Source organism: Panulirus ornatus, chromosome 68 (assembly GCF_036320965.1).
Source record: "Panulirus ornatus isolate Po-2019 chromosome 68, ASM3632096v1, whole genome shotgun sequence".
Lineage (NCBI taxonomy): Eukaryota > Metazoa > Arthropoda > Malacostraca > Decapoda > Palinuridae > Panulirus > Panulirus ornatus.
The window spans coordinates 6,118,909-6,135,600 of record NC_092291.1 but is presented as its reverse complement, the minus strand read 5'-3'; the positions used below and the strand labels follow the sequence as shown (position 1 = coordinate 6,135,600).

Here is a 16,692-nt window from a genome sequence, read left to right as displayed (position 1 = left end):
TACAGTGTGGAGATGTTCCCTACAGTGTGATGGTGCCTACAGTGTGGAGGTGTTCTCTACAGTGATGTGATATTCCCTAGAATGATGTGATATTTCCTGCAGTGATGGGGTGTTCCCTACCAAGTTCGCATAGAAGTGGAGGAATACATACTGTGTAGGTCAGACCCACAAGATTATAATCTTCACTGAGTGCATGTTAGACGGCTTGTATTCTACTTTGGTTTATATCAGTCAAAGGAAAATGGAATGTGTGATGGCAGATGATGCATGCGATATCCTGATTATGACCTGTAATTAAAGCAGTTGCCACTTGTATGTTTTGTCTTGCTAGAAGAGTCTTCCTTTCCCATTTTTTATTTTATTTCCTTAGTCTTTGTTTCACTTTTGTTCCAAAATGCCAATTTTCTGTTTTTCTCTTTCTCTCTGTTTTAGTTTCTCTCCCCTGATGAGACGGGGAAGAGGGTCAAGGAGGGACTGGGATTAACAGGACGCTATGTTCCTTCATATCTAAGACACTGTGTAGGTTCCTCTCTTAATATGGTTGACAAAAGGACAATAATTTCCAAGTATTTATTGTATATTGTCACTCTTCTAGTATGTCAGCTTTCTTCCTCCTTATCTCTATTGTCATACCGAGTTTTGAGTCTCGTTTTGGTTTTTGTCTTCCTTATTGTGAGTTGTTTGGGGCTTAGGGACGGTATGGGGATGTTGCCGCTACTTCTAAGAAAATTTAATATTTCTTTAAGTATAGTAAAAGGAGAGGGTATTAGTTATAGGTAAAAGATATCATCACACGTGTTTTCTTAAACTGGTTTCTGATTAATGAAATAAACAAGTGTGCAGTGAGTGTGCTGCAGGTGGAGCTCGTCACTAGCCCTGCCTCTCTCTCAAGACTTACATTCACCAGATTTATACAGTGACCAGGTTATATTTCTTCTTTCTTCGCCCTTTACTCCGTAGTGCTTTATGTATGGCTGACAGACAGTTAGGCTTGAATGTAAGTGCACAATTTCTGTGTATACTTCCTTTTTGACATAAAACTACATATAGAAATTTTCTCACTGACTATAATTTTTCGATTGCCAGTATCTTTATTATCTGCATTTCCTCCAGTTATATATAATTTCTTGAACATCAGATTTATGGTCATGTGCAGCAGGACACAGGACCCGTATTGCAGTAAATACACAGATCCTCGCTCATCATCATCTCAACTAGAGAAAAAAATACGAGAAACAGAATTTTGATATTTATTTATCATCTCTCATGTGGGTGTAGATCTAACTGTTAAATGCTGAGAGGTTATAGGAAGTGAGAACGATGAAAGAATGAAAAGATATCCCTAGCTATACTGCTGCTCGAAGAAATATCATAATGATTAACCCTCGTATTGTTATTCTTCACACAGAAACTGCGGGAAGCAGCAACAGCCAGTCACACGTCACAGCTCACGAGAGCAGGAGCCGAAATGTTACCTGTGGAAAAGAGAAACGTTAGCAACATCAAAACGTCAGAAAAGATTGGTTGAAGAGAAGTGATAGGAGGAGAGCTGCTTGGATAGAAGACATATGATTCTATTCCAGACAAGTGAGAAGTGGAAGAACCCCCCGAGATATCTGAGCAGTGTTCCATGACAAGATGTGCTCCACTAGGATGAATGATGAGACGCTTGGTGACAGGTGTTCACAGATGGTCAAAGATAAAAATTTCATCCCCTATACAACACCCGAGACATGTGGGAAGTGGATTTTGTAATGTTTGGCTTTTAAGGTTTCAAGGATTTAGAGAGAGATACTGGTGGGACTGGAGGGTGTGTTTTTGCACTGTTTAACCAGGTGGCTGCTTTCCCTTTTGGAAATGCTTCACAGGTTTGAATTAAGTGAGAGGCTATGTTCAGCACGGAAAAAAAGAAGAGTATTAGTCACCAGAAGCGATGGGGGAGGGGTTACCTGAGGTAGTGGATGGAGAGGGTCTGGACGGGGTCGTGGGGATAGGACGAGGAAGGACAGAATGTTTGAGTTTGTGGGGCAGGCGGGGGAAGATGAGTTAGACGAGGACGTGGAGAGATGCGGGGGGAGAGGGACTGGACATGGAAGTGGGAGAATGGGGCTAGCTGAGGTAGTAGGGAGAAGATTGCGTGGATGAGGTTGTGAGGCTAAGGGGGAGATGGAGCTAGGCTGGGTATTGTGAGAATGGAGGAGGGGTGGGAGAGGAGAGGGGAATACGAGGTAGGGGGAGAGGCGGACGGAAAAGGATGGACTGGGTGGTGCGGGTTGCAGGGGTCGTGGAGATTCCCCAGGGGTCCAGCCTCACTATTGATCACTGTTCCCGGACCCGCTCACTGACCAATTGGTCAGTCATCCGTCACACAAACTAGGCCTCTCCTTCATTATCAGGTGGCCGGATAAACTACTGCTGTAAGTGTTACACTACTGCTGGAGGTGTTAACCCCCGCTGAAAGTGCTAGACTACTACTGAGGGAGTTAGACTCCTGCTAGAGGAGTTAGACTCCTGCTAGAGGAGTTAGACTACTGCTAGAGGAGTTAGACTACTGCTGGTGGAGTTCGACTACTGCTGGAGGTGTTAGACTACTGCTGGAGGTGTTAGACTACTGCTGGAGGAGTTAGACTACTGATGGAGGAGTTAGACTACTGCTGGTGGTGTTAGACTACTGCTGGAGGAGTTAGACTACTGCTGGAGGTGTTAGACTATTGCTGGAGGAGTTAGACTACTGCTGGAGGTGTTAGACTACTGCTGGAGGAGTTAGACTACTGCTGGAGGAGTTAGACTACTGCTGGTGGTGTTAAACTATAGCTGGAGGAGTTAGATTACTGCAGGAGGAGTTAGACTATTGCTGGAGGAGTTAGATTACTGCAGGAGGAGTTAGATTACTGCAGGAGGAGTTAGACTATTGCTGGAGGAGTTAGATTACTGCAGGAGGAGTTAGACTACTGCTGGAGGACTTAGACTGCTGTTGGAGGCGTTAGATTACTGCAGGAGGAGTTAGACTACTGCTGGAGGCGTTAGACTACTGATGGAGGAGTTAGACTACTGCTGGAGGAGTTAGACTACTGATGGAGGAGTTAGACTACTGATGGAGGAGTTAGACTACTGATGGAGGAGTTAGATTACTGCTTGAGGAGTTAGACCACTGTTGAGGGTGTTAGACTGCAGCTAGTGGAGTTATACTCCTGTGTACATGTTGGGCTACTATTAAATGTGTTAGACTACTTCTAGAGTGGTTAGACTGTCGATAGAGTGATTAGACTACTGATGGAGAAGTTTGACCACTGATGGAGCGGTTATACTACTGTTAGAGGTATTTGACGACTGATTAAGGAGTTAGATTACTTTTAGAGGTCGTAAGCTACTGCCGGGGTTGTTGGACTACTGTTAGAGAGGTTTTACTGCTAATGGAGGAGCTAGGATATTGCTGGAGGGGTTAGAGGAATGCTCGAAGGGTTCAACTATTGATGGAGAAGTTTGACCACTGATGGAGTCGTTAGACTACTGATGGAGGTATTTGACTACTGATGGAGGAGTTAGACTTCTTTTAGAGGTGTTAGCCTACTGCTGGAGGTGTTATACTATTGTTAGAGATATACTGCTGATAGAAGAATTAGGTTACTGCTGGAGGAATTACTGTAGACTACAGCAGAAGCTATACTACTGCTGGAGGTGGTAGATTACTTCTGGAGGTGTTAGACTCTGCTGGAGGAATTAACCTACTGCTGGAGTGTTAGACTATTGCTAGAGGGATTGGTCTACTTCTGGAAGAGTTGAGTTACTGCTAGAGATGTTTGTCTACTCCTGAAGGGGCTAGTTTTCTTGGTTTTTTTGTTTTTTTTTGTAAGAGTTAGATTAATGCTGGAAGTGCTAGAAACTGCCGGAGGTGTTTCTCCACTGTTGGAGTAGTTAGACTACTGCTAGTGGAGTTAGACTCCTGCGGTTAGACTACTGCAAGAGGAGTAAGCCTACTGCTGATGTAAGACTGCCACCTAATATCGGGGATGAAAGGATCGTCTCTTTCATAGACAAACCTGAAGATCACCTTGTTGACTGACCAATTATTTGATCCCATGCCTTCAGAAGAGATTCGCTGATCATTTCCCACAGGGCTTTACAGTGTTGTCACTTGATTTGACTTTTGATAAAGAACAGCCAAAGCTTTTTAAGGGGACAGAAACCTTTGAAATTTCATTAGAGACTGAAAAATCAGGTATTATGAACAGTAACATAGATTCGTGCCCAATTATTGATCTTAGCTAAGGTTCAACCCATACTCTGGCAGAGAAAATACTCATACAATTAATTTTTTGCAGTTGTTAGGAAATAATTGTAGCTAATATTCTGAAATGAACAGATTGATAACCCACCTTTATAAATGAATATTGAACATTGTATGCTTCCTTAGGGTTAAAGATCTAATTCTCATAACGTCAACCTTTTCAGGAACATATCTACTCATGTGTGAGATGGGCGAGATGGCATTGGTATCTTCTTAATCAACTTTTTTCATGCCACGTGGCCCACTTTATACCAAACATCTTGCACATTCAGCAGTTTTGAAGAATACTCACCTCCTTTCCTTTCCTCGTGTTCTTTATGACCACTTTCTTACCTGTTTCCCATGTTCTTTATTACTACTTTCTTACCTGTGGTCCTCATTTTCATAGTGTTTATCCTATAGTCTTCCTCACACCATTCTCTTTCTTTGATGCTTTCTCACTTCCAATTTCTTAATTGCTCTTCTTTCTGGTTCTGGTAACTTTCTCTAGAACTCCTGGGACTTTCCTTTGCACTCCTCCATCACCCACACTCCTTCCCAACAGATACCATCCATACTCCTCTGTTTTCTCTTCTACCAGTGATTTAATTTCATTCCAGTACTCAGTATCCATTCTCTTTTGTCCACACCCCACCTTCTAAATGACACACCCTTCACCTGTACAATTAAGCAACTGCTTCCCTAAATACTTTCCGCTCCCTTAATTTCTCATTAACTTACCTTAAATGATTTATCACTCACTGTCTCCTGGTATCTCTGCACAGGCCAGTTTTCCAAGCCCATTTACTTGGCCATTTATTTCACACATCATTTCTTCTTCCAAGACACACAAGCAACTGTCTCTCTTGTATTCAAGAAATCATTTGACATTTCACCAGCTGCCTTCTCAGCATATTTACTTGTCTACCTCTTCTTTCTACAACCGTCAGTTAATGCAGAATCCAGTAGAGCCCTTGACCCCAACCCCACTCACCCCTTCACACCTGTGTAATCCCAGTCACCGTTCCTTTTTCAGCACAGAACTCTTAATAACCTTTCTGTTCTTCAGTTTACTCCAGAGAGACCCATGCCTCCCAATCATACCCTCAATTACTGCATCACTTAGTCATACATTTGGATTCCTTAGTATTATGTTATAATACGTTGCTTCAAAACTGCCAAAGCAATCATGCAGCTCCTCTAAGAATGCATTCCTTTTTTCTTCACTCCCTTTGCACCCTGATACATAAAAACTTACAGTCTCAGTTATCATAACAATTCTCATCATTAACTCAACCCAAAATCAGTTCTTTCATTCATTTCATGTCAAAATAGACAGCCCTTCTCTCACTTTCTCCCACTTACTAACCCTCATAATTTACCTTCCTAATCATTCCCAAACCAATCTGCCCCCTAAACATACATTTTTGTTTTGCTCAGAGCCAAAGTATCCAGTTTATGTCATCAAATGCACCACTTATATTTCCCTTCGTTTCGTCATGGTTGCAACCACGCACATTCACATGCCCCCTAAGTATTCTTTCCTCTCTGTCCCCTGGAATAATGGAAGATAAAGAACATTTTAGTTGTTGCTTTTAGTATGATCTTTGATTTCCATATAGATTATATAAACATTATTTGTGCGGAAATGTGTTAAATACATAAAGGTGTCACATGCGGTTGGTAACTTCAAAATGATATACGAACTAATACTTGATCACTTTACAGGTGCTGCCAAAATGCTGACCTGTCCCAACTGCCACCATGTGCTGGCAGCCCATTCCTGCTGTGGTTTGACTTTACTGCCACCAGCTCTCCACTGCCCAATGCCAACAACACCCAATGCTACCTTGGCATCTCCTTCTACTGGGGGCCTCCTCATGGGTTCCTCCCTAGGACCTGCTCCTCTGAATGTAAACACCACACAACAGGCATCACCGCTGGCTACTCCTCACATCAGCGGACACATGTTCCACTTTCCCTCAGTGCAGATGCCAAGTCTCACTGCTTGTCACAGTCCTTGCCACATGGCATGTCATGCAACAATGCACTCACATTGTGTGGGTACCTGCAGAGGAGTGTTCAATGGGCCATGGAGGTGGCCAGATAGTGGAGGACAGGTGTTTGGTCACACTTTAACTACACGCATGCACACATCAGGCGGAGGCATAGTTGATGAGGGCGTGGGAGTTAAAACAAATCATGGGGACATCAGAGACAGTTTCACTGGTATGAGAGACTGGAATGATGATCAAGTGTTGAGTGCAACACGACGAGCTTTGGCTAAGAGCGGTTGGTACTGGGAGAGGTTGTCTTGGCGGGAAGCAGAGACACTTTTGCAAAGTACCAGTTTAGGTACCTTCATTGTACGGGATTCTGCTGATACCAGGTTTCTGTACTCCCTTAGTGTGCAAACAGAGCGGGGACCCACCAGTGTTAGGATCCACTACACTGGTGGCAAGTTCCGCCTTGACTGTGAGTCCCACATGACATCTACAATTCCTGAATTCTCTCATGTTATCTCTCTTGTCGAACATTACATCCGTATTAATAGAAAACTGCAACGGCATGTCTGGGTTGATGCAGAGGGGAAAGTTTACTCACCAATTACCATTAAGCAGCCTCTCAAACGGACAGTGCCATCTCTCAAGCATCTGTGCCGTTTATCAATCAACCAGTCATTTCACCGTTCTTGCAGCTCTGTGTGCCTCCCTCCAACTCTATCCCAGTATATCAATGAATACCCTTTCTGGTGCTAGTGATGGAAGGGAGCTTCCAAGTTCCCCCATGGATTTACCTAAAGAAGTGCTAATGATTCCATGCTAACGTGTTAAGGCTTTGGGCTATCATTAGTGTTAGCCAAGGCACATGCTATTCTAGTGTGAGCTCTTGCAGTCATTTCTACAGTGACCTCTACATAGCATTTAATTATCCTGAGACAAATGAATTATATATATATATATATATATATATATATATATATATATGTATATATATATATATATATATATATATATATATATATATATATATATATATATATATATAGATACTTAATCACCGGTTCCTGTGTCAGCGAGGTAGCGCCAGGAAACACGAAGAATGACCCGCTCTCTCATACACAATATATACATAAATACCCATACACGCACATATACATACATATACATATTCATATCAGCATATACACATATACATACGTATACATACACATACACAGACATATACATATATACACATGTACATAATTATGCTTACCTTAACCCATTCCCGGCGCAACCCCACCCACAGGAAACAGCTTTGCTACCTTCTGATTCAGCCAGGTAGCGCCAGGAAAACTGACAAATAAGGCCACATTCCTTCACACTCAGTCTCTAGCTGTTATGTGTAATATATATATATATATATATATATATATATATATATATATATATATATATATATATATATATATATATATATATCATTCATAATTAAACCGGGACCATTTTCCAGGAAGGAGTTCTGTTGTTACCCGAGACCTTTATAAAGCCTTCAGCAGCCTAAGGCTTCACTACTTCCAGTTACAGGGAAATGTAATTCCTTCAGAGTGAGAAGCTCTTTGACAAGACTGTAATCCCAGTGATACAGCCTCATCAGGGATGACTTTTCACCCATGGTGTACCTCAAGCAGGCAGAGTCGAAGTGATACAATATAGATATATATATATATATATATATATATATATATATATATATATATATATATATATATATATATATATATATATATATATATATATATATATGTATGTATGTATGTATGTATGTGTGTGTGTGTGTGTGGCGGGGTGGAGATGGGAATGGATGAAGGCAGCAAGTATGACTGTGTTCATGTGTATGTATGTATATGACTGTATGTATATATATATATGTATATGTTGAATTGTATATGTATATATATGTGCGTGTATGGGCGTTTATGTATACATATGTGTATGTGGGTGGCTGAGAAATTCTTCTTCTGTTTCCTTGCGCTACCTGGCTGATACGGGAAACAGTGATCAAGTATAATAATGATAATAATGATAATAATGATAATAATAATAATAATAATAATAATAATAATAATAATAATAATAATGATAATGATAATAATAATAATAATAATGATAATAATAATAATAATGATAATGATAATAATGATAACAGTGATTATGTAGAGAATGAGTGAGGAAAGATTGACAAAAAGGATATACGTGTCAGAGGTGGAGGGAAGAATGAGAAGCAGACCAAATTGGAGGTGGGAGGATGGAGTGAAAAAGATTTTGAGCGATCGAGGGCCTGAATGTACAGAAGGGTGAAAGACATGCAAGGAATAGAGTGAATTTGAATGATGTGGTATACCAGGGTCGACGTGCTGTCAATGGATGTATATATATATATATATATATATATATATATATATATATATATATATATATATATATATATATATATATATATATATATATATATATATTATCCCTGGGGATAGGGGAGAAAGAATACTTCCCACGTATTCCCTGCGTGTCGTAGAAGGCGACTAAAAGGGAAGGGAGCGGGGGGCTGGAAATCCTCCCCTCTCGTTTTTTTTTTTTTTTTTTTTTTAATTTTCCAAAAGATGGAACAGAGAAGGGGGCCAGGTGAGGGTATTCCCTCAAAGGCCCAGTCCTCTGTTCTTAACGCTACCTCGCTATCGCGGGAAATGGCGAATAGTATGAAAAAAAAAAATATATATATATAAATGTATATATATATATATATATATATATATATATATATATATATATATATATATATATATATATATATATATATATATAAGGATATTCCCTCAAAGACCCAGCCTTCTGTTCTTAACGCTACCTCGCTAATGCGGGAAGTGGCGAATAGTATGAAATATATATATATATATATATATATATATATATATATATATATATATATATATATATATATATATATATATATATATATTATACTTAGTCGCTGTTTCCCGCATTAGCGAGGTAGCGCAAGGAAACAGACGAAAGAATGGCCCAACCCACCCATATACACATGTATATACATACACGTCCACACACGTACATATACATACCTATACATTTCAACATATACATATATATACATACACAGACATATACATATATACACATGTACATAATTCATACTTGCTGCCTTTATTCATTCTCGTCGCCTCCCCGCCACACATGAATGACAACCCCCTCTCCCCGCATGCGCGCGACGTAGCGCTAGGAAAAGACAACAAAGGCCACATTCTTCCACACGCAGTCTCTGGCTGTCATGTATAATGCACCGAAACCACAACTCCCTTTCCACATCCAGGCTCCACAAAACTTTCCATGGTTTACCCCAGACGCTTCACATGCCTTGGTTCAGTCCATTGACAGCACGTCGACCCCGGTATACCACATCGTTCCAATTCACCCTATTCATTGCACGTCTTTCACCCTCCTGCATTTTAGGCCCCGATCACTCAAAATCCTTTTCACTCCATCTTTCCACCTCCAGTTTGGTCTCCCACTTCTCCTCGTTCCCTCTACCTCTGACACATATATCCTCTTTGTCAATCTTTCCTCACTCACTCTGTCCATGTGACCAAAACATTTCAAAACACCCTTCTCTGCTCTCTCAACCACATTCTTTTTACTACCACACATCTCTCTTGCCCTTTCATTACTTACTCGATCAAACCACCTCACACCACATATTGTCCTCAAACATCTCACATCCAGCACATCCACCCTCCTCCGAACAACTCTATAGCCCACACCTCGCAACTATATAACATTGTTGGAACCACTATTCCTTCAAACATACCAATTTTTGCTTTCCAAGATAACGTTCTCGACTTCCACACATTTTTCAACGCTCCCAGACCTTTCGCCCCCTCCCCCACCTTATGATTCACTTCCGCTTCCATGGTTCCATCCGCTGCCAAATCCATTCCCAGATATCTAAAACACTTCACTTCCTCTAGTTTTTCTCCATTCAAACTTACCTCCCAATTGAGTTGTCCCTTAACCCAACTGTAACTAATAACCTTGCTCTTATTCACATTTACTCTCAGATTTCTTCTTTCTCACACTTTACCAAACTCAGTCACCAGCTTCTGCAGTTTCTCACCTGAATCAGCCACCAGCGTTGTATCATCAGCGTACAACAACTGACTCACTTCCCAAGCTCTCTCGTCCACAACAGACTGCATGCTTGCCCCTCTTTCCAAAACTCTTGCATTCACCTCCCTAACAACCCCATCCTTAAACAAATTAAGCAGCCATGGAGACATCACGCACCCCTGCCGCAAACCAACATTCACTGAGAACCAATCACTTTCTTCTCTTCCTACTCGTACACATGCCGTACATCCTCGATAAAAACTTTTTGCTGCTTCTAACAACTTACCTCTCACACCATATATTCTTAATACCTTCCACAGAGCATCTCTATCAACTTTATCATATGCCTTCTCCAGATCCATAAATGCTACATACAAATCTATTTGCTTTTCTAAGTATTTCTCACTTACATTCTTCAAGGCAAACACCTGATCGACACATCCTCTACCACTTCAGAAACCATATATATATATATATATATATATATATATATATATATATATATATATATATATATATATATATATATATATATATATATATATATCCCTGGGGATAGGGGATTAAGAATACTTCCCACGTATTCCCTGCGTGTAGTAGAAGGCGACTAAAAGGGGAGGGAGCGGGGGGCTGGAAATCCTCCCCTCTCGTTTTTTTTTTTTTTAATTTTCCAAAAGAAGGAACAGAGGGGGCCAGGTGAGGATATTCCAAAAAAGGCCCAGTCCTCTGTTCCCAACGCTACCTCGCTAACGCGGGAAATGGCGAATAGTTTAAAAGAAAGAAAGAAAAGAATATATATATATATATATATATATATATATATATATATATATATATATATATATATATATATATATATATATATATATATATATGTGTGTGTGTGTGTGTGTGTGTTAAACTTAACCAAACCACGCCTGTTCGAGGTTACACTGCTATTGAAGTCACCTTCGGAGAGGCTGCAGCATTGGGAGTACATTCTCATCAAAGAACTTTTCACTTCAAAGTAGTCCTCATTTCTCTACTACTGGAAGTGGCACAGCCTTGAGTAGGAGCCTGTGGAAAGATATCCTAGGCAGCACTAGGACTCTTTCATGAAAATTAGTCCTGGGGTAAATTCAAATAGTAACTGAAATTTATTTATGATATGTAACCCTAGGACTCCTTTCTCCAAAAGGGCTCCTGCAGCTTCACGGCTTTCCTACTTCAAGAAGCAGGGAAATGATGGACTACCTTGGATTGAGAAGTTCATAGATGAGAATGTATTCCTAGTGATTTGTCACTTTTGCTGAAGTTGTATAATGGTCATTTGAATAAAGTGAGTTCAGTCTCATCAAAGAACTAGCTTCAAAGAGGCCCATCCTTGCGACTTCTAATGAGTGTAATGGAGCTTAAAAGATGCAGGAGCCCCTAGTAAAAGGGCTGGGGTAACACCAGAACCCTTTCAGAACGGAGTCATGGGACAGTCATATATCAGATGTACCCCAAGAACAATTTCTTTAAAAGAATTCCAGTATTACCTAAAACCTCTTTCTAAAGACTCCTGCAGCCCAAGGCTGTGCTGCTTCCGGTAGTGGGGAAAATGGACCCTTTTGGAGGGAGAGGTTTTCTTCACAAAACTGTACTCCCAATGATACTGTCTCACCAAAGTTGACTTTTCACCCACAGTGTAACCTTTGGTGTGGCTGTATCATTGAGAGTAGAATCTTGTCAAAGAATATCTCAATCCAAAGAAATCCACATTTCCTTGCTTGTGGAAGTAATGCAGCCTTGAGCTTCAGGAGCCTTTAAAATGATCCTTGATAATACTAGGACTCTTTGAATATATATATATATATATATATATATATATATATATATATATATATATATATATATTTATTATTTTTTTTTTTTATTATACTTTGTCGCTATCTCCCGCGTTTGCGAGGTAGCGCAAGGAAACAGACGAAAGAAATGGCCCAACCCCCCCCATACACATGTATATACATACGTCCACACACGCAAATATACATACCTACACAGCTTTCCATGGTTTACCCCAGACGCTTCACATGCCCTGATTCAATCCACTGACAGCACGTCAACCCCGGTATACCACATCGCTCCAATTCACTCTATTCATTGCCCTCCTTTCACCCTATTGCATGTTCAGGCCCCGATCACACAAAATCTTTTTCACTCCATCTTTCCACCTCCAATTTGGTCTCCCTCTTCTCCTCGTTCCCTCCACCTCCGACACATATATCCTCTTGGTCAATCTTTCCTCACTCATTCTCTCCATGTGCCCAAACCACTTCAAAACACCTTCTGCTCTCTCAACCACGCTCTTTTTATTTCCACACATCTCTCTTACCCTTACGTTACTCACTCGATCAAACCACCTCACACCACACATTGTCCTCAAACATATCATTTCCAGCACATCCATCCTCCTGCGCATAACTCTATCCATAGCCCACGCCTCGCAACCATACAACATTGTTGGAACCACTATTCCTTCAAACATACCCATTTTTGCTTTCCGAGATAATGTTCTCGACTTCCACACATTCTTCAAGGCTTTCAGAATTTTCGCCCCCTCCCCCACCCTATGATCCACTTCCGCTTCCATGGTTCCATCCGCTGCCAGATCCACTCCCAGATATCTAAAACACTTCACTTCCTCCAGTTTTTCTCCATTCAAACTCACCTCCCAATTCACTTGACCCTCAACCCTACTGTACCTAATAACCTTACTCTTATTCACATTTATATATATATATATATATATATATATATATATATATATATATATATATATATATATATATATATATATATATATATATATATATATATATACATATTATTTATATTTATTATTCTTTGTCGCTGTCTTCCACGTTAGCGAGGTAGCGCAAGGAAACAGACGAAAGAATGGCCCAACCCACCCACATACACATGTATATACATAAACGCCCACACATGCACATATACGTACCTATACATTTCAACGTATACATACACATACATACACAGACATATACATATATATATATATATATATATACACATGTACATATTCATACATACTGCCTTCATCCATTCTCGCCGCCACCCTGCCATACATGAAATGTGTGCACATGAGGTAGCGCTAGGAAAAGAACAAAGGCCACTTTCCTTCACACTCAGTCTCTAGCTGTCATGTATAATGCACCGAAACCACAGCTCCCTTTCCACATCCAGGCCCCACAGAACTTTCCATGGCTTACCCCAGATGCTTCACATGCCCTGGTTCAATCCATTGACAGCATGTCGACCCCGATATACCACATCGTTCCAATTCACTATATTCCTTGCACACCTTTCACCCTTCTGTATGTTCAGACCCCGATCGCTCAAAATCTTTTTCACTCCAACCTTCCACCTCCAATTTGGTCTCCCACTTCTCGTTTCCTCCACCTCTGACACATTTATCCTTTTTGGCAATCTTTCCTCATTCATTCTCTCCATGTGACCAAACCATTTCAATACACCCTCTTCTGCTCTCTCAACCACACATTTTTATTACCACACATAACTCTTACCCTTTCATTACTTACTCGATCAAACCACCTCACACCACATATTGTCCTCAAACATCTCATTTCCAACACATTCACCCTTCTCCGTACAATCCTATCTATAGCCCATGCCTCACAACCATATAACATTGTTGGAACCACTATTTCTTCAAACAAACCCATTTTTGCTCTTGTATATACATGCATATATATATATATATATATATATATATATATATATATATATATATATATATATATATATATATATATATACACAGAGTGGGGGCTGGAAATCCTCCCCTCTAGTTTTTACTTTTCCAAAAGAAGGAACAGAGAAGGGGACCATGCGAGGATTTTCCATCAAAGGCTTGGTTCTCTGTTCTTGATGCTACCTCACTAAAGTGGGAAATGGCATATATATATATATATATATATATATATATATATATATATATATATATATAATTATACTTTGTCCCTGTCTCCCACGTTAGCGAGGTAGCGCATGAAAACAGACGAAAGAATGGCCCAGCCCACCCACATACTCATGTATATACATACACGTTGTTGTTCACTGAAGATACAGCGCTGTTGGCTGATTCAGGTGAGAAACTGCAGAAGCTGGTGACTGAGCTTGGTAAAGTATGTGAAAGAAGAAAGCTGAGTAAATGTGAATAAGAGCAAGATTATTAGGTACAGTAGGGTTGAGGGACAAGTCCATTGGGAGGTAAGTTTGAATGGAGAAAAACTGGAGGAAGTGTTTTAGATATCTGGGAGTGGATTTGGCATTGGATGGAACCATGGAAGTGGAAGTGAGTCACAGGGTGGGGGAGGGGGCGAAGGTTCTGGGAGCGTTGAAGAATGTGTGGAAGGCGAGAATATTATCTCGGAAAGCAAAAATGGGTATGTTTGAAGGAATAGTGGTTCCAACAATGTTATGTGGTTGCGAGGCATGGGCTATAGATAGGGTTGTTCAGAGGAGGGTGGATGTGTTGGAAATGAGATGTTTAAGGACAGTATGTGGTGTGAGGTGGTTTGATCGAGTAAGTAATGAAAGGGTAAGAGAGATGTGTGGTAATGAAAAGTGTGTGGTTGAGAGAGCAGAAGAGGATGTGTTGAAATTGTTTGGTCACAATGGGAGAATGAGTGAGGAAAGATTGACCAAGAGGATATATGTGTCAGAGGTGGAGGGAATGAGGAGAAGTGGGAGACCAAATTGGAGGTGGAAGGATGGAGTGAAAAAGATTTTGAGCGATCGGGCCCTGAACATACAGGAGGGTGAAAGGTGTCCAAGGAATAGAGTGAATTGGAACGATGTGGTATACTGGGGCCAACGTGCTGTCAATGGATTGAATCAGGGCATGTGAAGTGTCTTGGGTAAACCATGGAAAGCTTTGTGGGGCCTGGATGTGGAAAGGGAGCTGCATTATACGTGATGGCTAGAGACTGAGTGTGAACGAATGTGGCTTTTGTCTTTTCCTCGCACTACCTCATGCGCATGCGGGGGGAGGGGGGTGTCATTTCATGTGTGGCGGGGTTGTAACGGGGATGAATAAAGGCAGCAAGTATGAATTATGTACATGTGTATATATGTATATGTCTGTTTATGTATATATATTCATACGGTGAAATGTATAGGTATGTATATGTATGTGGACATGTATGTAAATACATGTGTATGTGGGTGGATTGGGCCATTATTTCGTCTGTTGCCTTGTGGTACCTCGCTAACGCGGGAGACAGCGACAAAGTATATTAAATAGATAAAATAACTATAATATATATATATATATATATATATATATATATATATATATATATTATTTTATTTTATTTATAACTTTCTAGAAAGGGAAACATATTTATTTTTTTTTTATTATACTTTGTCGCTGTCTCCCGCGTTTGCGAGGTAGCGCAAGGAAACAGACGAAAGAAATGGCCCAACCCCCACCCCCCATACACATGTATATACATACGTCCACACACGCAAATATACATACCTACACAGCTTTCCATGGTTTACCCCAGACGCTTCACATGCCCCGATTCAATCCACTGACAGCACGTCAACCCCGGTATACCACATCGCTCCAATTCACTCTATTCCTTGCCCTCCTTTCACCCTCCTGCATGTTCAGGCCCCGATCACACAAAATCCTTTTCACTCCATCCTTCCACCTCCAATTTGGTCTCCCTCTTCTCCTTGTTCCCTCCACCTCCGACACATATATCTTCTTGGTCAATCTCTCCTCACTCATCCTCTCCATGTGCCCAAACCACTTCAAAACACCCTCTTCTGCTCTCTCAACCACGCTCTTTTTATTACCACACATCTCTCTTACCCTTACGTTACTCACTCGATCAAACCACGTCACACCACACATTGTCCTCAAACATCTCATTTCCAGCACATCCATCCTCCTGCGCACAACTCTATCCATAGCCCACGCCTCGCAACCATACAACATTGTTGGAACCACTATTCCTTCAAACATACCCATTTTTGCTTTCCGAGATAATGTTCTCGACTTCCACACATTCTTCAAGGCCCCCAGGATTTTCGCCCCCTCCCCCACCCTATGATCCACTTCCGCTTCCATGGTTCCATCCGCTGCCAGATCCACTCCCAGATATCTAAAACACTTCACTTCCTCCAGTTTTTCTCCATTCAAACTCACCTCCCAATTGACTTGACCCTCAACCCTACTGTACCTAA

The 16,692-nt window shown here is 40.7% G+C and overlaps 1 protein-coding gene across 1 annotated transcript in view; it reads left to right on the top strand.

Moving 5' to 3' along the window:
• LOC139747493 (uncharacterized) overlaps positions 1–7,195 on the top strand; it is a 165,223-nt gene extending 158,028 nt beyond the window's left edge. The window contains exon 2 of the mRNA XM_071659886.1: positions 5,996–7,195. Coding sequence (XP_071515987.1) covers positions 6,007–7,026 — 1,020 coding nt within the window. The 5' untranslated portion in view covers positions 5,996–6,006 and the 3' untranslated portion in view covers positions 7,027–7,195. The remainder of the gene's footprint in view (positions 1–5,995) is intronic.
• The last annotated feature ends 9,497 nt before the right edge of the window (positions 7,196–16,692 follow it).